At 37.9% G+C, this 23,255-nt stretch overlaps 1 protein-coding gene and 1 long non-coding RNA gene across 5 annotated transcripts in view; both read right to left on the bottom strand.

The window, feature by feature from the left end:
* Nucleotides 1–1,111: 1,111 nt before the first annotated feature.
* LOC124213870 (uncharacterized) lies at nt 1,112–2,595 on the bottom strand. Its single transcript, XR_006882007.2, has 3 exons — nt 2,394–2,595; nt 2,010–2,121; nt 1,112–1,769 (listed from the first exon to the last, which is right to left on the bottom strand). It is a non-coding gene; the product is annotated as an uncharacterized lncRNA (long non-coding RNA).
* Nucleotides 2,596–3,531: 936 nt separating this feature from the next.
* The window catches only part of LOC124213989 (orexin receptor type 2), a 61,491-nt gene continuing 41,767 nt past the window's right edge, over nt 3,532–23,255 (bottom strand). For 3 of the 4 annotated variants that reach the window (XM_046615889.2, XM_046615887.1, XM_046615891.1), the window contains 5 exons: nt 12,265–12,412; nt 11,899–12,117; nt 9,768–9,924; nt 8,379–8,491; nt 3,532–4,468 (listed from right to left, as the gene is read on the bottom strand). In XM_046615889.2, the coding sequence (XP_046471845.1) occupies nt 4,233–4,468; nt 8,379–8,491; nt 9,768–9,924; nt 11,899–12,117; nt 12,265–12,412 (873 nt within the window). In that variant the 3' untranslated portion in view covers nt 3,532–4,232. Of the gene's footprint in view, nt 4,469–5,818; nt 6,980–8,378; nt 8,492–9,767; nt 9,925–11,898; nt 12,118–12,264; nt 12,413–23,255 lie in introns of those variants that run through there. The other variant, XM_046615894.1, reaches the window with a different exon arrangement.

Genomic DNA, 23,255 nt, shown 5'->3' with positions numbered 1-23,255 from the left:
TGATCGCAGCGTATCGGGACTGCGCCCAATCGACTTCTCTCGCAGAATTACGTCGGAATAGTGCGTGAAAGAATTTGTTCCAGCGCGTTTCAAAATCGCGAGAATTTTCGCCAAAAATGCAAAGGGGTTAGCCTTACTTTTTCTTCATTTTTAGGGACAAAAATTTATGGTCTCAGATTCGATTTAAATGACCCTTTCCCGACTAATTGGACCCTCAGGAACTCAGAAAACGCAGCGAAAAGAGCGTAGGACCAACAGGAGAGAAATGGCGAGCGAAAAAGCACCTGCTGAAAAACGTCGAAAACACAGGTTCTCGTTTTTTGGCTGTAACTTTTGATGCGTTGATCGCAGCGTATTGGGACTGCGCCCAATCGACTTCTCTCGCAAAATTACGTCGGAATAGTGCGTGAAAGAATTTATTCCAGCACTTTTCAAAATCGCGAAAATTTTCGCCAAAAATGCAAAGGGGTTAGCCTTACTTTTTCTTCGATTTAAGGGCCGAAAATTTATGGTCTCAGATTTGACTTAAATGATCCTTTTCTGACTAATTGGACCCTCAGGAACTCAGAAAACGCAGCGAAAAGAGCGTAGGACCAACAGGAGAGAAATGGCGAGCGAAAAAGCACCTGCTGAAAAACGTCGAAAACACAGGTTCTCGTTTTTTGGCTGTAACTTTTGATGCGTTGATCGCAGCGTATCGGGACTGCGCCCAATCGACTTCTCTCGCAGAATTACGTCGGAATAGTGCGTGAAAGAATTCATTCCGGCGCTTTTCAAAATCGCAAAAATTTCCGCCAAAAATGCAAAGGGGTTAGTTTCACAATTGGACCAAGAATATAAAGACAGTTGCCCCCATGGGCTTAGATGTGACAACCGAAAATTGCTCCGTGAGATATTCCAACGGTAGAGTTGAGAACTTATCGCAGAACATCAGAGAGTTTCCGATTTCGACATGATGCTGGCTGCATTCACCTTCTGAGTAACACAGTCTTCGCAATGATAAGCCCAAGCCAGTACTTGGCCTGAGTGTACTTACCGACTTGTCGGTGATACAAGAAATTAATAATGAAAATAAATATCTTCCAAAATTCGTAGCAAAACAGTAATTTAATTAAAGTATAGGTACCCGAGAGAAGAATGTATACATAGATCATGAATAAAAATAGGTCAGATGTAATAATGATGCAGAGACCAAAAAGTATATATGTACATGCAGTCCATGTACGTCATTGATATAAATGATTCGTTTATGATTAATACTTGATGCAAACTATAAATTTTATAATCTTCTAGGAAACATATTAGATTATCTACTATAATCGGCTATAATATGACAATAAAAGAATTGTTCCTTTCGATATGGGATACAATTCGACACGCAATCTATATATTCCATAACATTAATATTCAGAATTAGGAGTAGGAATAGGAGTGGGATCAGGAGTAGGAGTAGGAGTAGAAGTAGGAGTATAGGAGGATGGCAGGGGCGGGAAGGGTAGGGTAGGGTAGGGTAGGGTAGAGTAGTGGGTAGGGTAGGGTAGAGGGGGGGGTAGTTTAGGGTAGGGCTCCTACTCCTACTCCTGATCCTACTCCTACTCCTACTCCTACTCCTACTCTATTCAATACTTTAGAATGATATACACCGAGCTCAAATCCTCGTCCTCCTCGTCCACCTTGTTCTCCTCCTCGTCCACCTCCGAACACCTCCGAACACCTTCAACCACCGCCAACCACCTCCAACAACCACCGATAACCACCTCGGGTTATACCTTGAATAGTAATAAATATTCTCAGTCCAAGAACACGTCAAAAATATTGTGTGAGGATTTATATGATTAATTAATAAATTAATAAAATAATAAATTTTATTAGCGCATTTACAGCTACAGAATTTATGCTTGCCCGAAAAATGATTTGAAATAATTTATTGTAAGCATGACAAGTTTAAAAAATTTTAGATAAAATATAATCAACATTGCCACCAAATATTATAAAATTGTTATACTCACCATGCACAAATCCTCGTCCTTCTCCTCCTTGTCTTTCTCCTCGTCACGCTCGATCACCCGCAACCACCTCCGACCACCTCCAACGACCACCGCTAACCACCTCGGGTTATGTCTTGAATACAAATAAATATTTTAAGTATTAGAACACATCAAAAATGTTATGTAAGGGTTAATATCATTTTTTTGTTGACAGATTTTACCAAGAAGATTATGAGAAAATTGTAAAAAGTAATAGAACTTTCATCAGCGCGTTAAGAGCTATCGAATCTGGGCTTGCGCGAAAAATGAAGTGAAATAATTTACTGTCAACATGACAAGTTTAAAAAATTTCAAATAAAACGTAATTACAAACGCCATTAAATATTGTAGAAGTGATTCACTCACCGTTCAGAAATCCTCGTTCTCCTCGTCTTCCTCGTCCTCCTCCCCCTTGTCCTCCTCCTCGTCCACCTTGATAACCCGCATACCGCATAACCGCCAACCACCTCGGGTTAAACCTCGAAGACTAATAAATGTTTTCGCTATTAGAACACATTAAAAATATTGTGTAAGGATTAATATAATTTTTTTACCGACACATTTTACCAGGAAGATTAAGAGAAAATTATAAGAAATTGTAGAAATTTCATTAGCGCATTGATAGCTCCTGAATTTGTGCTTACGCGAAAACTGAATTGAAATAATTTGTTGTGAACATAACAAGTTTAATCAGAACTACCTTTCAAATGTTTGTTAAAATACACTCGAAGTTTTAAGAAGCTTCGTTCTTCTCTCCCTATCAAAAAAATAAAATAAAATATCGTCGACAATCACCTTTTTAGGTCTTTAAATCAGGACACTGCGTTAAATACTGTCTCATATACGGAGCATCCATTTCAACTCGTACAAAATTAGCGCATCCGTGATGCATTACAGTTACTCTGAATTTTTTTCCATACGAACACTTTTCGGTTGGCGGTGGACGCGGTTACGCGTCTTCTCACGGGGATGATCGAGCTGATCGACATTTCTAAGTCGCAGTCGGTCACTCACATCACAAATCGCTCACAAAAATTTACCCAAGGGTATCCGTCTTCATATTCTTCAGTCAACGCAGATAGTTTCATTTCTGATCGATCTCCGTCAATCATCTGCATAGATACCTGATTAAATTCCGCAATTGACAATATACTTATGAATATACTATATTTATCGCAAAGATTTGTCGTCATCTTATTAAGTATTTAGGAATGTGTAGGTTAGGCGATAAATTTAATTGACAAATGTACAAATTTTGTGAATATCGATATACATATAATATGGTGTGTATACGAATACAAATTCAGATGAACCGGTATTCACTAGAGTCTCAAAGCCTCAACTACCGTAAATTGAAGAAATTTTTTCTGAAATTGGAAATTGACCAACATCACCGGCAATGAGTGTATATAATTGCTACAAAAATTCATTTACTTTTGTGTTAAATTAGGGACTGAATATCCGGAGCTAGAAAATTCGTTGAGATGCTAGGAAAGATGGCGGCTTTAGACGTAGATTTTTATTAGAATTTCAAAAATCGATTTCATCGGTTAAATGTCAACATATTACAGCTTTTTAAATTACAATTTGAATTCTCTGCAAGTTAGACTTAAGCTCGTAATTAAATGTTCTGTAATGCGTATAAAATAGTTACGAAATCGGATTTTCCTATAGTTTAATCAGCGTAAATTCCGTTAATAAATAAAATATACAAACTATAAATTATGAGCAACTGCTACGTTTACGAACAAAGCGATACAGATATTTAGTTTAATTGAAGTGAAATACAGCAGCGATACTGTGGTGTGGTAATATCACGCGTGGAAGTAATAGAAAACTTGGAATGACCAGTAGAAAGAAAATAAAACTATTTTATTAACTGCGCATTTTAGGTCATTTATGTCTTCAACGCCTCGTCATTTGGTGAGCATTGTATTGTTTTCCAAACCGGTGGAATATTTGATGCAGTCCCGCTGTTTATACTATTTCAAAGTAATTTATCATTCAGCGTTATCACAGTTCGTTTCACCGATTACTTGACCAATCCTTTTGCAGACAAACCCTAAAAATACGCTACACCACACCTTAATCAAATCATTAAATTTAAATTAGTTCCCTAGCCTGATTTTCTGCTTTGCATATTCTTCACTGTACACTCCACAGTTGGTGCTCTTGAGGGATCTTCGATTTCCTTATAGATGAAAATTACAGTTGGTCTCGTTTCTCGTTTTTTTGAGGATTCGTTACAGCGCTCAACGGTATCACCTCCGTACTTTGTTGAACGTTATTGTTGTTGTTTGTTGGCTGTGATCGAGTATTATTCGTATTTGATCGATGACACGGAGTGCTACCACCTCTCGCCATTTTATAAGCTCCCCGTCGGCTAGATCCAACTCCGCCTGGGCAACAGAAAGTCGTTCGAAACTCCTTACGAAACTTTCCTATAACATACAGATTTTAGGAATTTAATTAACACGCATCAGTGGCGAATAAAATGTTTTGAATAGCTTATTCTGGGATCGATTTATCGTTAATATAGAATTGGATTGCGTATAATCCATATCGTAAGACCTCATCTGGTTAGTCGAAAAATATTGTTTCGAAAAAGTCGTATCTTTGTAATAGTGATTATGAACCTAGTGATATAGAGTAAAGCTTGTGCGTAATGTGGCTCAGGGCGATAAATCACAAGGGGGGAAAGAATGGGATCCTAGGATCTCATAAAACCGTCTGAATATCAAATTGAAGAGACTATTTTGTCTCACCTAACATCACAGTGCAATTTTTCAATATAAATTTGCAGGGCGAAAATTTTTTGCCTTATCGATTACTTTTTCCAGCGTCACGTCATTGTTCCGCCAAGATTACGATGTACAATATTGATAAAAACTCGCAGAGATCAAAATTGAATTCTGAAATTGGTGAAAACCGATCGCTGCTACGGGAAAGTTGAACAAAAATTTTCAGTCTGGTTACCGATAAGTAATTGGTTTATTTTTATATTATTGGTACATTTTGGTATTCATTCTGTTAGTTTTTCCAAATTGTCAGATTTACCTGAGGTATTTAATTTATCCAAGTAGTAATGGCACAAAATTTACTATCCAACACGAAGCAACGGTTTTACAATAAATATTCCATTGAATTTTTTTTCCTCCCGGTAAGTACAAATACCAATAAGTTTTCATACAGTACAAATTATTTTATTAGCAACGGAGAATTAACGGTCTTTCGAATGTTACGATCTATCCAGTACGTGGGGTAGAATTAAAAATTGAATATCCATTTCGTCCGATCACCACACGTGGGTCATGATCAAGATTCGACTATAGTTACACATCATACCCTATTCTCTTCAGGTAATTCTATAAGCGGTAGTCACAATTGTTACAATCTATAAGCAGCCGAGTAACACCGAAGGATTCATATACGACGATATAGTTTGCTTTTTCTTTCAATACCTTAGCGTAATACTTCCCCATAATATTTGTACAAAATTATAAATTGCATTATATTTATGTGTGGTATCGTTGTACCGTATAATAGGTACTCGTGACTTTACCATTAGTTTACATTTAATGTTTATATCAAGTAAGTGCAATATTCATAATATATATGTACAAGTCGGGGATTTTAGAGCGATTCTCAATAATCACGAAAATAGACGACGGGTGATCCAGCTCATCGATATCGGTTACAACCGTTTTTATTTTATCCCCATCTCCACGGATTTTGCAGATTTTCTGCACTAAGGTTCGTAAGTTTACTTTCGTAATTTAAAAAATCGTAAATGTCGATCATGATTTATGCTATATTATATACAGGGGAATTTCATGCATACATATTACAATACAGGTACGTATACATCTGTTCAATTTGGTTTCGAGATTTTCATCAAGAATCACAGCAGTATAAATTTCGATAAAATGTTTATAATTACAATATCACTGTTATTACCGTGCGCCCGATAATTATAATAAACTTACATTGATTTTTTATTTCTTTATTTGAAAAAATAATAAGGACGAGAATTATTTTATGCAGGTAGATGAAGTTAAGAGTCGTTCATTTCATACTGCACGTAAAATTCAACACACAGTCTTAAGTTTTGATCAATTGACGCACTGAATGCCCGTAAAGCTAATTACAAGGGCTTTGTTAAAGTTTCCGTAAATTGTATTAAGAATTAACATCTTTATTCGATACTTTATGATTTGATAATATATGTAATAGATCATCTGAAAAAAAGTTACGCCATTTCGGTATTTTAGAAAAAAAATATAAATATCGTTTCAAAGTCTTTCAAGTATTAAAATCCATTATAATCTGGATAAGAAGAGATGAAAAAAAAAATAAATAAATAAATAAAGGTGTACATTTTAAACACAGCCACATTACAAAATTTCGTCACTGCATTATACGCATTTACAGCAATGCTATTTTAACATCTGGCTAAAAATTCATACACCTATAATAATATTATACATATCAACCGGTGGTCAAACATTGATAGCAATCAATGAATACACGAGGATAAGCTCAAAGATATATTTGGATTTTGACTGATCAAAGATCAGTTGATCGTTGGAATTTAACGATCGTTACTTTTCCTCCCTCCGACTTCGCTGCGGCAGATTCTTTGAAACTGCTCGACGCAGCGCAGGCTCAGGTATACGATCTGTAGGTAAACTCTATCCTGCAGGTACCAAGACTGGAAGAAATCTGCCTCTCTGCTGGTCCCGCATTTTCTTCGATAGTTTCAGGCTCCATTCGACTTTCGAACGAACGCTTGGCCCAGGTGACGCGTCGCACTGATTGCGTGGGTCAAAGGTCACGCCGATTTTGCGAAAGCCGATAACCGCTCGGTATCGTCGGCCGACGACTCACACCGCCGTTCTCGTTGTTCGGCGAACAGTCCAGGAACGTGCGACGAAACTCCTGCCGGAACTTACCTGGAAACGAATCAGAAATCCATCGTTGTCAGCACCGTCGATTTATTCACGATTTATTGCTTACGGAGTATTATCGGGAGTCTAATTGTAATCGGACGTAGGCTGATCGATAATGTAATATATGTATACGTATAAACCGTGATTCTTGATAGTGGATGTATATGTAACATTTGTTTGCCAGTCCTCCTTGGATAAAACGATGCATTGAAAAATTGGGTTTTAGTTTACTAATCACCTTTTTCATTCCCAACGCAAATTGGAGTCCGGGTACGATGTGGGAATTAATTGTGGTATAAAACGCCGTACAGAGATCCCATTTCAAACCCATTATATACGGCAAATGTGTGCGTAGTCGTATCATGAATAATTTTCGTGTTTGGACGTAAATATGCAAACGGGACAAAACTTTGACCCTCTTTGCTTTGTACCGAGGGAACCGACGTACAACCATTACATTTATGGCTATTAATTATTTACCGTGGGTGCAGAATAATAAAGTTCAGGACGATAATATTCATAATTCATTGATTTGCACAGCGTTATGATTATACCTTGATGCTCTTGGTATGGAATAACTTTTCCAAAATATTCTACCAGCTTGATCATCCGTTCGTAAAAAAAAAAAATCGTTTTATACACCTGCCAGAGACAGTCATGGTACCTAATTCTCTTCCACCAGAAATGGAGATCTATCTTTGTTATACATTTTTTAGCTCTAATCTTTGAACCCATCATTTTCGCGACCGGTAATGGCATTCCGAATTCAAATGCTCGCGAACGCGTGCAAATGGGTTCTCTTATATATTCTTCAATGTTCTGGAAGAATTTTGAGGGAAGACAATGATCGGCGATCTTTAAATGAGAATGCGAGATGGTTGATAAAAAGGAAGAAAAGCGATAGGAATAATGACTGGTTGAAAAGTGATTATAATTTTACCCTCGCCGCACATCGTGCAGTGTAGTGAACTTTACCTCAATCAATTTTGTCGTCTCAGGGTATATTTGCCCCGCACACACTCTTCGCGTGTATGTTAATATACAACCTTACACCTATTATATTTAACTTTCGTCCAATGCGCACGAATATTCCACAGACTTATGAACGTGCTAAAGATATTCGTACGTCTATCTAGGCATATGCTTAGGAGATATGTGTCATATGTGCGATGCCAGAACTTGCAGGGTGTCGCAAATGAGTGATGAACTGAATCTTTGATCTCAACGGGCAACTTTGGGAAAATGCAATTTTGTCGTGTTGCATTTTTGACATCTTCATTAATCAAGCGATACACGCGTCTTTCTTGTTGTAACGCGAAAATAAGATGCTTCAGGAGGATTAAATACGATAACGTTACTTTGAGCTGGCGAGATCGTTACCCACGCTCGGTGATTTACTTACCGCTCATAAAGTTGTAGATGAGAGGATTCACTGCGCTGTTTGCGTAGCAGAGCCAATGGGCCAGCAAACTGATAGTCTTCGTCGTCTGGTTCGCCTTAACTTCCACTGTATACCTGCAATAAAAACTGACGTTAAACCAAACTGCATTGAACAAATTGCAGTGTAGAACGTCTGAGAGACAAGCGTTATTGAATTTTCTCTTATGTACAACAGGAATGGAAATGATTTTTTCCATTCGCTCTAGCTCGCGGAACGGTTCCTAGACCATTGGACACTTTTGTTCGTGAATTTTCAATTACTGCGCGGTGGCACGAACGAAGCTCTGTAGAATCTGGTACAAACGGCTCGAGTTTCAATTAATTTTTCCGCAATGTCGGACGGCGAAATTTTATAAAAACTATATTTCACGACACAACGGCGCGGAGTCCCGCGCTATCAGGGCTTCAGCTTGGATAAATATACGAGAACACGTTTGCTCCTTAAAAACTAATGGGGCGAGTTTCTAAATTCGTGTTAAGTGGGTTATACATGTTCTAGATTAACGTATACAGACGACTAGCGGCCGTTCAACGACATGAATCGATGAATCAGAGCTAACAGAATTCCAAAATCGACATATGGATGCGGAAATTAAATCAGGAAGGCACTGGACGTACAGTCAGATCGAAAAAGTGGTCGTACATAAAACGTGATGAAACAAAGGTTTGTATGGTCTCATTTGAACTCATCTGGTTACATGTAGATAACTAAAAACTTAAAGACCTGGCTATGTTGACAAATCCACAGAAACAACAATACATTATTCTATCATTTTTCATCGAAAAAACGACATTGCTTGTCAGATTTTAATGAACCATAGCTCATTTCACTGGTAGACGATCTAGGAAAGCAAAGCTTAAGAAGAAGCTTCTGTAAGCCCAAGAAAAAATCTGTCTAGCAATGATACGTTTTTCATTGTATAACGTATTCATTTCACTTTTTAGATAAAAAGACGAGATGAAAAAAGAAATATTAGGTCAATGTGATTTCAATTGCGTCGTTAATTCAACGCGACGTTGACAATTCGATTTCAATGATTGAACATGTCTTTCAAGATTACAGGGACTTTTTTCAAACTCTGAGACATAATTCGATGATATTCGATTAGACTTTTTAAATCTCGGCTTAGCCATATTCTTGCGTCATCACATTTTTGAGCTGACTGTACGTTCCGTGCATCCCTAATGTGTGTAGTAGAAGAGAAATCCCTCGTGTGCCTGCTTGGTAGTTTGCTGTTTGACAATGAAGTAATTTTGAAACTCGCGCTTAACGGGCTTCCTTGGTCTATACGTATACGTATGTTGTGTACATAGGTATGTATTCATATAAAATAACAATAATAACATATACCTGAGAACAGACAGTAGATGAACTGGAAAGTAGCATACAGCGAACATCAGTACAACAGCTACGAGCATTTTGGCAGCCTTTCGCCTGGACCTTAACTGACCCTCGAGATTACCGGGGTTGTTGGTGGTCGCTATTACGTGACTCCCTCTGCTCGAAACTGAAAATGAAATAAACCACGTTATAACTTTTGGTGTGGATGGGGCTTAGGTTGGGTTATACCCACTCGTAGATAATATCTGCGATATCGTGCCTGCAGCCGGATAACGGCCTCCCTTTACTCCCCCGATTGTTAACTTCCCCTTCGATTACTTTGGCACGTACGCGCCTCACGCTTGAATCACTTGTGTGTACGTGAATCTGCCTATACTGGGCAGAATTCCCCAAATCATGTCGATAATTTACCCATCCGTTCTATTCCACCCGCAATACTTGTACGATGAGAAAATATAGCCTGGAAGAGAGCGAGGCAGCAAAGAAATCTTTTCGAACAAGAGCGTTGTTGTGGACAAAATATCACTTTTCGCTTATACATAATTTACCAAAATACTGGAACAGAATTTCATCCGATAACTACGTGTAAAAGAATTTCCTTTTCCATAAATAAGAATGTGGAAATATTTGAAGCGTTGATTCATACTTGGAGGTACTTTTTTTTTGCTAATCCTGGGCGTCGTTAAAATTTTATAGCTTACGACGTTTTGCATGAAAAATAAAGTTCACGCACCATTCCAACACACAAATTTACAATCAAAATCCTTTTAATTTGGTTTGTGGATCTGTTGCTCATCGATACACCGAAAACAACGAACAAAACGTAAATTCTTCCAACGAATCCAATCCTAAGGGATAACATGCGAAGGGTTATTTTACCAACCCATATGTAAGCATTAATTACATTAAGCGTAGAAACTGAAGTGCTTTGAATTAAACCGTTGTTCGGACTTTATCCATGCAATAACGTTGTAATTTTGGCTCCATTGGAACCATAACAATCCACATTTAGCGTGGTTCGAAAGAAAATTATTAGCTCTAAGTATTGCAGAAATATTATTACTACAAGAATCAGCTATTTCGTGCGGAGAATTCATGTACCTATTATTATCTCCTTCGATCGCTAAATATCCAGCTTTATTCCACCTTGCAGTATCTATTATTGTTAAAGCTACGAACAGATAAATGGCTATTGATTTTGCAAGCTATGCATATAACATGACTCTCAACCAGATTTGCGAAAATGGCAAGAGTTCAGAGAAACTCAAATTAAGAATAACATCATAGCTGTTCCAAGAGGAGTGAAAACATCGTTTATAGATTAAGAAAAAAACAAAAAATAAAAAATACAGCGTATTGTTTCACAACCAAATTTCAACTTCGTTCTCATTCTTCGAATGACAAATGATTCATTATACATATATATATATATTTCTATTGCCGCTACTTTAGATTAATGATATAGTTGGCCTGCAAGTAATCATTTGAAATCATGGATTTCCGACCCCAGAACGCTTCAGCGACACGAACATGTGGCGTGCGACTTGCGATACCTCGTAAACAGATATTCCGATAGACGCGTTCACGTATTTGAGCCTCGGTTTATTATTCCTGGAGTACTCGGGCAGAGATTGCAAGCCGGATTACATGCACCCTTCATTCTCGCGCATACGTTATATCTTTTGTCGTATACTTGGCATATCTGATGCCCCGCCTCCAATACGTATATATTTCGTATTAGACAAAGCGCGTATCCAGCGTTCGAACAGATCTCTTTCGAAAAACGAAGGTAACACTGCGAAAGGAATCGCATTTTTGACTGAATATCTCCCGCGAAATTGCTTTTACTCTTGAAGGCAATCTCCGCTCACAAATCTGAACAATGTCACCTTTCCTCGCGCAGTAGATAAAAATTCCAAGGCATTACCATTTTATTGGACTGCTATTGACTTGGGTATCATACCTATGACGTGGGGAAAAGGAAACAACTTCCACGCCAGCTACTCCGAATTTATCTAAAGTCAAAATGAGAACACGATTCTCCGGATAATTGTGCAACTTTCACTTCTTCGCGATATCGGTTCTTCCCTTTACTTGTACGAACGGAAGTTCAGTCAGCGTGGTTTATAGGTTTACTCACAATTGTGCCCGGGAATGTCGCTCCTCCAGAGAACGCGTACGATTTGCCAGTATGCGATACTCATGAAGAGTAGCGGCGCGGTGTACAAGATGACCAGTTTAATGATGATGAAGGTTGCTTCGCTCTGGTGACTCCAGGAGGGAGCGCACTGAGTAAAAAATGTCGTCTCGACCCTGTATTTGTGCTGCACAATTTGAAGCACCATCAAGTCCGGGAGATCTGGACCGAAATGGAAATCCTCAGTAAATATCAAACACAAATATCAGCCTCGTTCGCCCGTGTAAATACTTTCCTCATAAGTGAGAGGAACCTCAGGCTAGCGACCCTCTTACTTCTTGAACGAAATAATTCTGATCAGCTACTCACCGAAAAGCAGGGCGACTACCCAAATTATTATTATCGCTGTCTTGGCTCGGCTCGTTGTCGATTTGAACTTCAGTGGGAAGCAGATGGCGTACCAACGATCGATCGAAATGAAAGTCAGAGTGAGGATGCTCACGCTAACTGAGACCGTCTGAAACAAGAAAGAGAGAAGCTTGGATTAATAACTGATTCTTCAGATCGAGGGGGCAAATGGGACCCACTGAGAACTCTGAGAATACTGCCTCAAAATTTGAAGCAAATCGGTTAAGGCCCTTTTTAGGGCATCGAAAAGAAGTTTTAATTCTCAAGTCTTGTTAACGATAATTGGTTGTCAAGACATAAATTTCCAAATGCATCCACTTTTTCAGCCGTCTACTCTTATTGCCGTTGATAAATAAGACAAAGCAAAGCTACGCGCTGCGAGATTCCTCATTAGCATGTAATTTTGTGAGCAATTCACCTTGTCTTTCTCTGCGAGTTTCTAAACTCGATTGATAAAGGGTAAAACCGGAATCTGGACTCTGGAGGGCCTTTGATGCACGCGCACCTTACAAATTCAGGTAAGTATGTATCCTCGGCACTGGGTCAATACCTAGCGCAAAATCATGGCGAGTTAATAATTTGGTTAGTACTTGAGGTAACGATATTGTAGGCTTGTTCCACGGTGGCGAAAGCACGCCTAGTACTGGTTAACGAGCAAAATTAAGGTACGTTTAGGTATCACTCGTCTCTTTGAGGACCATTAATTGATTTCGTCACGTCAAAGGACAGCGGAGGAAGGATGTGGTATGACACCCTTAGTTTCGCAACGAAAAATTTCTCCCACTGCCAATTATGCCAGCAGCGATAAGCCTCGAAACGACAGAGATCACGTTTCTTCGAGCATTTTGGCTCCTTTGAGAAGTAATTACACACGCTCATATTATTATTATTATTATTATATGAAGTGAACGAGGTGTAAGATCCTGTCGGTATGTTCTTCGAAGCAGGGAACTGATTGAAGAGTAAATTCTCATCACGCTGAACGCTAATTGGCCAACTTCGGTTTAAACCTAATTCAGTTGATTTTAACCAGCGCTTGCATCGTATTTACATCCGCGTTATCAACATTCATATCATATAAATATTGGCCCGGAGCTTCGTCATCTTTTCGCTCTTTCCGTAAACCATGGGCTGGGAGGGGTGGTTATGATGGTAAAAAAATATTATGTTGTAAAATGTAAATATACACACCAGTTAATCTACGTTCACTGACATAATTACAAGCCGGAGGTAAGATATAAAAGTTAAAGACGCTCAGTCACGAGTTTTAAGTCCCTTTTTGGAGAGCATGGCAACAGTAATAAACGTGAAAAGTTTTTAAGACCTTGGAAAAGCTTAAATAACAACGTACATGAGACCCTGACTCTGCTAATATCTGCTATTTGGTCGCTCTGACGTAAAAAAAAAAAAAAAAAACAGCTACAAACATTTTTGAAGATACATTAATTATTTACGAAATTATATCCACTTAAGATCGTACTTGCGATTATTTTGCAAAAACTCGGCGAAGAGACGGAAATAGGAATGTTTTTTTTACGTAGTATATGAATGAGAAAAAGTAACTGCATCGTGTTCTGAGGCACGGAATTCACACTAGAGCTAAAGGTCTTATATATACGTAGGGACGATTCTTTTGTATCTACGGCAAAAACTAATGTCTACACCTTGTACATGTATATATATATGTATATATATATATATATATATATTGCCCTCATTTGAAAAAGTCTAATACACGTGTACGTACAAGTACAAGAGAAGGAAAAGAATGGAGAATGGTCCGGATCGAACAGAAACTAAAAGTCGATAAACGTATGTATAGTTGGAAAACTTTTGTTCATTGATAAGTTACGACGCGAATAATTTGGAACCCTTGGGTAAACGAGACCATCGTGAAAAGTTGAAATTGAGACAAATTGAGTTCCCTCAAGCGGCCGTAGAATTCAATCGGAGGTTCGATAATATTGGTCTTCTTTAAACGGGAACGAAGCTCGAATCGTGAACTGTTGAAATCTAACTGCAACAAAGCAACTGGGACTTGAGTCCCGCGAGTAATTTATCCGAGTGCCTTCATCGATAATTTGATGTCAGTATACGAATGATATTCAGCAGTTTATCATTGTTTGAAAAAAATTTTCTCCCATTTGCGCTCACTTATTATTCTCGTGAAAATATCTGCATTTGTTTTAAAAACAAAATGTCGCAGGCAATCGCGTTGCGTTTTAGATGGAAAATCAATGAAGATATTATATAACTCATGGCACTATCGCAATTGAGCTGAATGAGTGCCAGAACTGTGCCAAGTTTTTTAATTTCATCCAGATGCTACCAAAGTCTCTTATATGTACAAGAAACTTCGCCGTTTCCTGGTAATATTCTTAATTAATTGAACATCTGCGAGATCCGGTGAAACAAAGCTCCGGAATACGTATGTATATACACATCTGCCATTTAATAAAATTATAATAAATAAATCAGGCTGATAAATTTGAATATATTTTTACCACAAACTTATTAGACGCGTCATTTCAAACTGCGAAACCAATTTCGTCAAAGGATAGGTTTGATCTGTTGAACTTCAAAGCTAGGCGAAAGAACATGAGCAAATTTCAGTTTTAACCCATTTTCCGAACCTTAGAATAAATTTTTTCTTTCAATTCGCAGATGACAGGATCGTCTTGTTTTTGATTGAATTTTCCTTTCATCTCAGTAGGCGAAATGTGTCGTCAAACAAATGTCAACGATGTTGAAATGAAATTGCTCGAAGCTGTATCTTGGGCGCAATTTACGGTAAGCAATACGTATAACATTCGCGAATTCACGGTTTATTTCGACTTGTTTCAACTGTATTATACCTATCCCACCTGGTGAAATTTTATCCATGTTGTTTTCTTTTTTCCTCTTCGCAACGCGAGATTTACGGCTGCTCGCGAATCGGAGTGGGATCGTTTCCATGGGATGTTTTTACGCTGCGTATTTTATTTTTGTTTTTTTTTCTTAAGTCACTTCATTTTTGTTAGCCAATTTTCCGAGAAATGAACGAACGAATTTTACACTTAGAAGATATCCTGTATTTTCTTCAGAATGAGAGAAGCTCACTGATCGTGAGACGTTTTTCGAGCCTCGCTTCCATTGCCTTTTCGAATCCCCTTAAATTTTCAGCGCTTCAAAACACGAGACGACGGATATGTTTCAATAATAATAATTACAAGAGTAGAGGTAGAAAAATACGAATAATACCTGGGCAAGGTTTGTTGGAAATTGCTTTTAGTACGTACAAAATGTGTCCTCGAGTTTCACCCAACGTTATTGTCATAGCTACGTAAAAATATTCTTGTATCGGTTACAGTTTCATTAATTTCGTCGAAGTCGCGATGTTCGACGACAATATCGGTATCATAACAGGATCCCTGTTTTCCCTGGAGACGAGATTATCGGTACATTCGTGGAAAATGATAACCGTTCAATTTACTTTTTGGGGGGAGTAGCAATAAGCGTAAAGAAAGAAAAGATAAGCTGTGATGTTGCCACGTGTCGAAAGTTAGAAGGCCTTGAATCACCTCTCAGCCGGAAACTCAATGAAACTGAGAAATAAACTCAGCTCTCATATGCATTCAGGCTACATCGTCTTGTCGTTTATGCCAAAGGGGAGCTGTATCATTATCCAATACAATTTGCAACGCCCGCAAAGAAAAAAAATTTCATTCTTGGACAGGCAGGATCAAAGACCCATAATATACGTCTCCTTGTCAAAAAATGTCGTTTTCTGCAGCGTGACATGCAAAACGCACGTGTCACGTCGACGGAGAAATTTATTGGAGAGAATTAAGTGGGGAAAAATGTGAGGAAAAACACTTTTCAAAAACCCCTCGACCTTCTGCCGTGCAGCAGCGTTCTGCTTTGACCGATCCTTGCTCACGCCGTAAAAAGAGAGACCATTTTTTTTTTTTCAAAGATTAAACCAGCGACAAATCTTGCTTAGTATGCAGGATGGACTGAGGGAAAAATGACCTGAAATTTGACTGAACGACGCATTTTACGAATCATTTTCTTTGATTAAAATTTCTGAAGTCTGTTCTTTTATTTAAAAGTAATTTAGAATAATAACAGATTAATGAAAACTGCTTCAACGGAATATGAATCATTTGTATTCAATTCGGTATTAATTCTTCGTCATACATTACGACAAAAGCTCAAATTTCTGTGTATACGGAAGTTGATGAACCAAAGCATTTATCTTCTTGTTCTATAGTAAGTATTTAAAAAAAAATATCATTACGGACAAAGAATATATTAAATTTACTAAAAACCAGATTCTTTCTTCGAACAAATTCATTGGCGTCGGATATTTTGCAGTTGATTCAAGCGAGTACAAGTATATTATTTATAACGGCTGTATTTTTGGGTGAAGTTATACATTTTTCTGCAAGAAAATTGCCCCCCTTTCACCATATTTGATTACCGCATGTGGCTGATTGTCAGCAAATTAAGTAAGCGTGTATTATGTGTATCTTAATCTCGCGGAATAACAAAGAATTTAACCCTTTAACGGTCAAGCATCTTTCCCGTTGGAAAAAATCATTTTTATCAATTAAAAGCTTTGAAAAAATACAGTTTTTCCATTTTTATGCCTAAATAAACAGTTTCTAAAATGAAATTATTCAATGAAAACTTTCTTTAGAGTGCGTTACTATTTTCCTAATTATTTCAGGATTTTTTAATTGAAATTGAAGAAGATATTTAAAAAAATAACTGTTTCGTCATTGTAGCAAATATGCTACAATGGCAGTCAAACGGTTAAACCTATACAGCTTGAACCTTAACAGAGAGTGAATTTTTGTGAAAAGACCGCGATGTCAATCGAATATCGCGAAGCGTTTATAGAAACCGGCGTGTGTCACGTGCAGGAAAATTCAATTTGCTTCCGAAAGATGAATTCGTAAAAGTTGCGTGGGTATATAACATGCCTTTAACCAACACACATGGTCTTCACTTCGCGTGGTTCGAAGAACGAATTTCTAATCGAATAGGTACCGGAGCTTCCATGATATGTACATTCGGACCGTGCGAATAATCAAAAGTTTTTACATTTTTGACGATTGGGTTCACGTGAGAATTAGTTACAATTTCAGAATTTCCCATTATCATACGAAAAATAAAGAAAACTCTTCTCGTATTATTAATGTTCGTTTTATAGTTCAACGAATCGTACAGAGTTTCATTAGTAAATGGAGACTTTCTCGCCCCACAATAATCACGATTTGAAAAACGTGTGACGTGTCCAAAAATAGGCGGCTGATTATTTTCGGACGCATTGCGGTGCTGAAAAGTGATGAACACGGCAGATTACAAAATCTCCTCTAAATTCGAGCTTTGGTTTCGGATTAACCGCCGGGCCTAACGGAGAACTTCCTTGTAGACGGGCGAGCTAATACGATATTTTAAACACTGTGCACACGCAGATGTGAATTTGAGTGGCGGAATATTGGGGTGGAAAGGTTGGTCCCATGAGAACCATTGAACGCCACGGATCTGTGACATCGTTTAGAGCGAAATTGGAGCTTCAATTCGTGTAGAAATCAGTGGCCGAATCCAATCTGGCTACTTCGTTACGATGAGTATACAATATACACTGTACAAACCGGTTGTTATGCCCGTCTGATACAGAGTAAACTGTCTGCGGATTAGGAAAGTTTAATTGTAACAAACCTCCACAATTATTCCCGTCAAGGCTTAAGCGATTTATTTCAATTTTGGAGACAGTATCTTCATTTTTCCATCGCCACATCTTTTGGTAATTAAATAGAAAAGTCCTCACTTTCCGATGAAAAATTTATATTCAATTTTAGTCAGTCGACGTTTGGTTTGAAAAAATTCGAGCCTCGGCGAAGAGGGTAAACAGTTAGAAAAATACTGCCGTCGACAGATGCGTGAATAATACAAAATCGTATCTGACGTGTGCCAAGGATTTAGGGATGGTAGAATTCGTCGTCTGATATAACCAAATGTTTGATACGAAAATTTCGCGGTCAGATTTCGCCCCGAAGATTTAACTGTGAAAGGTTGAGATATGTGGAAACGAGAATGCGGGAAATTTGGTTGACACAGGTGTTTACCAATCTGTAATATCCGTTATCCTCGCAAACCTCAGGGTGTAATTCTGTTTCAATTCATGCGTGAGTAAGGACGAAGTCTGGATCGAGACAGCAAGCGGTCCCCAGTTGTATAATAATTGGAAACCCGGGCCGCATTTGCGTCTTCGCTTGAATTGCGGTACGTGGGACGGTAGACTAAATCTAGAAATATTCAGCATTTATCCTGATTAGCGTCGCACGTCACGTCACGTCTGGGACCTCGCGCAGCATGAATTTGTCCTTTTACGGCCCTATCGACACAGGCAAGGATGGCCATGCCCGACGTTGTAAGGATTAATCGGTCGGAAATTCTGACGTTGGGTTAAAAGTTGGGAAAAAAATTGTTATTTGAGCTAACGATTGTGAACAGAAATGAAACAACATCGATGTTATGCGATAGCAATGATTGTGAAGAAATGTTAGTGCCACAATCTCAGATATTAATAAACTCGAGAAAAGTTTTTTTTATCATTATAACTTTCTAGATGATTAAACTTTCGTGTTTTTTGTTCGATTTTAATGATTTTGGACTTATTTTGCTCCTTTTTCAGATTTTCAGAAAATGATGTCAAAAATATTCGAGAAACATCACACTGTAGTAGAGTTGTAAGGATTGTATGTCACACGTAATTTTTCACCAGAATCTGTTTAACTTTACTTACATAAATCTATTTTTATCCACTGTATAGATATTAGTTCGTACATTTTTTTACGCAGTCTCTGGAGATCTCTATGGTGATCGAAATAAGCTCAGAAATATAATAATCGTCTCAAAAGCTCCAAAGTTCAATAATTTTTCATATTCTATTTACAAAACCTTTTCTCAAATTATTGATATCTTATTGCTTAGGTTACTCGAATTTGCTTAAAATCATTTCTATTACAAGGACGTGGTTTCACTCATGCTCCCCATCGTTGACGGAATGGTCATTACTGAAGATTTTTCAAACGGTTCTTTCTCTTTGCCCAACTTTTGATTTAGATGTCCCGGCCAATTAAGCCGAGTGCTTTTATTTTTGGCTGATTGCGAAGGTGTAAAAAGCTGCCATGAGTAATATTTCTCGGCATTTATCGTACCAATTCGTGTATTATACATTGAAATATCTGCGGTATAGACTGACAATGAAATTAAATTGAATTTTTATCGCGAATCATTGGCGACAAATATTCATGCTCTAAAGGGAAGAAACGTATATAAAATATAAATACGTTGCATGTGTGTGTGCATGTATGTATAAACTAATGGATGAGCAAACAAAAAAGTGAGCCCGAAAAACCAATCAAACAGACAGTGGAAGAATAATGGGCACTGGATGTAAAGGCGTTTTTGTCACTTTAGTGAATCCAATTTATCATTTATGTCATGCTTTCCGTGGCTCGGTTCTGTGCGCCACGGCCTACGCCAACAGGATGCGTAATTCATTTCTGCATCAAGCACCGTGAAATGTCTGCGAACGGTGTCCATTGCTGTTCCGTAGTGAGGATCAATTAATCCTTAAGAAAATTAGGTATGCTCAGCTTGAAATTTTTGTTGAGAATGTATTTCTCTGATTAATGTATGCAGCTCGAGGTACCCGTTAAAAAATTCATGAATCCCGCTATCAGTGCGTGGCAATCAAACACATTTCATCGACGAAACTCGAGCGCAGGGATCACGGATGGTTTTTAGAATTATTAGCAATATTTCATGATCCAGGATTCATGATTTTTGTACATAAAAGGATTCTCATTTAGGGTCCCAAGTGACTTCGTTAGTCTGTTTCACGTCAGGTCAAATTCCCATCCGAGGAGCAAGAAGAAAGAACCCGCGATGTTGATGAGACTGAAAAGGAATTGCCTTACAGAGTTTTATCGCTTGGTTAGACGCGGTGTGGTAACTTACGTTTACTTTCCCCAGTTGAGTCTTGAGCTCTGCGGGGGTTGCAAACATGATTGGCGAAAGGGGAAATAAGGAGGAATGAAGATATGGAGGCGGAAAGAAGGAAGAGAACAAATAGCTGAGGTTAATGAATGAATTGCCAGCTGAGTTCTCATTCACGATCTTTTGCGGTTTTTCCCCCTCGTTTGAACGCTTTCAGAGACATTTTTTAGAAATTGGAACTGGAATTATGTCACAGCGTTCATGAATTGTTTATGCTTTTTTCGTAATATAAAAATTGCAAGTATCTTTGCTGGGCAGAGTATTCTGCAGTATTCACGGTTATTATTACGCCAACGGCGAATGAAAAATGGGTCAGAATTCACCCCGGCGTGTTTAACATACGCATATTCGATAACGCCTTTGATCCATCATAATCCTGATTGGGCTGTCTCGATAATTGCGAAAAATAAAGCTACACGAACGAAGCTGGGATTACTGGAGAAAAATGAACCTCGTACTATGACGATCCTGATTTAATTACCTGCCCCGGTCATGCAGGAAAAATTTAATTAAAGCATCCGCGATTACTGGAAAATCAATCTTATACGCGGGTATACAATTATTAGATAATTATACAAGCTCTGCCTTATTTAATTGTAAAAACAATCGCTTGATAGTTGGTGATACAGATACACAAAATCGCAGGAAAAAATATGACAAAGTTACGTGATTCGGCCACTTTTTTTCAGGCCTCAAAACGGTATAACAATATTTCGGGTGTTTCGAAGATATTTGCGTTGCGATAACATATTAGACTTTACTATCTGACAAAAGGAAAAAAATCACGCTTCAACTTTGTGCCCCAGGGAACGTTTTCGCTTAAACGGATTTTCTATATTTCTTTTCGTCCTGCGAACCGGATTCGCAGCGTGATAAAAGTTCATTTTCACGTAACCATAAAATTCTTTTTCGACAAAATGTGTTCTACTTGATATTCAATCGGAGTATTTTCAACACTACGAATCGCTTGGCGATTTTTGCTTTGGAATAACGTTGCCAGATTCTTCGGAAAATAAATTTAACCAATTTATGAGCGCAGGTAGCCAGTCGTTGCTTCGTTAAAAATTGCTTTACTAGAACATAATTTTCCGCGATGCCAGCAGCAGCATCGCAGGGGTTAAATTGGCAAAATTCCTGTATTCGCTAATTTCTCTCTGGACGGAGCATAATGCAATATTACTCGCTGAGCTAATTTTAGATTATAAGCATGGAGTGTATAACTCACTATAATTAACTCCAGGCAGAGTCTGAATTGTTCACGTGTCAGACCTCCTACGAAGACACCAGAATATTGCCTTTAAATATTCACAGCTGATCGGCACCACAGATAGTTAGAATGTACGATGTCGTTGACAGCGACGTGGCAAAGTGCACGCGATGCCCGCAATGCTATGGTGCTTACTGCAGTAATAATTTTTAATTGCAGGAGTATTTTTTATGAAAAAAATATCGATGAATAACACAATTTCGATGATATCTTCATGTTTCAACACCCGATTCTCACGAAAATCATTCTTAAAACTTCGCAACTCCAACTTCTTCTAAACGAAGACAAGGTATAGGGATGTTTTTTTTTTCATTCGCGAGGAGGACAAGTCGTGTTTCAAAACTCATCGCGATTGATTGATCCGTTTGTAAAACAGCTGAAAGATAAACATAAAGAACAGATCTGTTGAATCTACCAAATATATTTAGCCAGACGAATCGATGGTCTGAAATATTCCTCTGTTGAAGTAGCCGAATGGCGTTCCGTTATGTTGTTTTATTGTGTGTGTGTGTTTTTTTTTCTGTTTGTTTCAAATTGACTGATGTTTTTTCAAGCAAAGCAAAACGAAAGAGACTCGTTTCGCCATCTTCGAACCAATAAAATAAATATCAGCTTAGATTTCACGAATCTCTTCTTCTTGCAAGTAAGAAATCTTCAATCATGAGAAAACAACGTGGCATTATAAAGTTTGTGGATAGAATTATACTCGGAATACTTTTCTCGCTCACAATCGAGCCCAGAAATATTTGTACGTGAATATCTGTGGAGCAAAAAAAAAAAAAGCAAACGGTAATCTTAGTGGCCTCATAGATCGTCCTAGAGATTCTCTCTAAACTGTTTGTTATGTAATTACATTATTTCATTCAATTTACGGATTAGGATTTTTTAAATTTATTTTAGAAAGACAAACGGCAGTTGATTATTTCGGGTTAATAAACACGTGATTACTTGATGGAATTAACTGTCCAAGAGTTTGGTCACGTTGAGGGATAATTAGAGAACGGGTTCAAAGATAAAGTGTTTGAGAAAAACAACATTCTCGCATCACCTAATACACATTTATAAATATCGTATTAATGGTTCGAAAGCACGAATACTATTTTGTACCATGACATAGCTTTTATTTAAATAACTTGCAGTATAATACGGTGTTAGTTTATTTACAATCGCTATTTTCGCTTTGTTGCTCATGCAGGAGACAATTATCAGGCAGTTACAAGTGACACGCTCCGCGCGATTTGAACTATCGCCAAGTTGAAGCTGAAAATTTGAAACATTCTTAATCGGGACCCAGAATAGTTTTTGCCGCGCAATATTCCGGACTAATAACATTAAGCGTGAGTTTTAGTTCCTGCTTAAGTTATTAGCAAGTTATCCGAAGGATTTTTGAAAATTTATATGGAAAATTTCGGAAGCGGTAATCACGAGACGATTCTATCGGACGTACGTCCTCGTATTTGGCAATGCCAGGAGCTGAAAACCGAATCCCTGAAAATTATGATACGATTCAAGGCAGGGAAAGTAATTTCATAAATTTCCTCGAATTTATTGGCGCGTACATATCTTAGATCTTTCACCGGGTTGACGCTTCAGTGGAAAATTTGCTAATTGGAAAATGAATGAGTAGAGG

The sequence above is a fragment of the Neodiprion pinetum genome, chromosome 3, assembly GCF_021155775.2.
Source record: "Neodiprion pinetum isolate iyNeoPine1 chromosome 3, iyNeoPine1.2, whole genome shotgun sequence".
NCBI classification, from domain to species: domain Eukaryota; kingdom Metazoa; phylum Arthropoda; class Insecta; order Hymenoptera; family Diprionidae; genus Neodiprion; species Neodiprion pinetum.
This window is presented reverse-complemented; position numbering and strand designations above follow the sequence as displayed.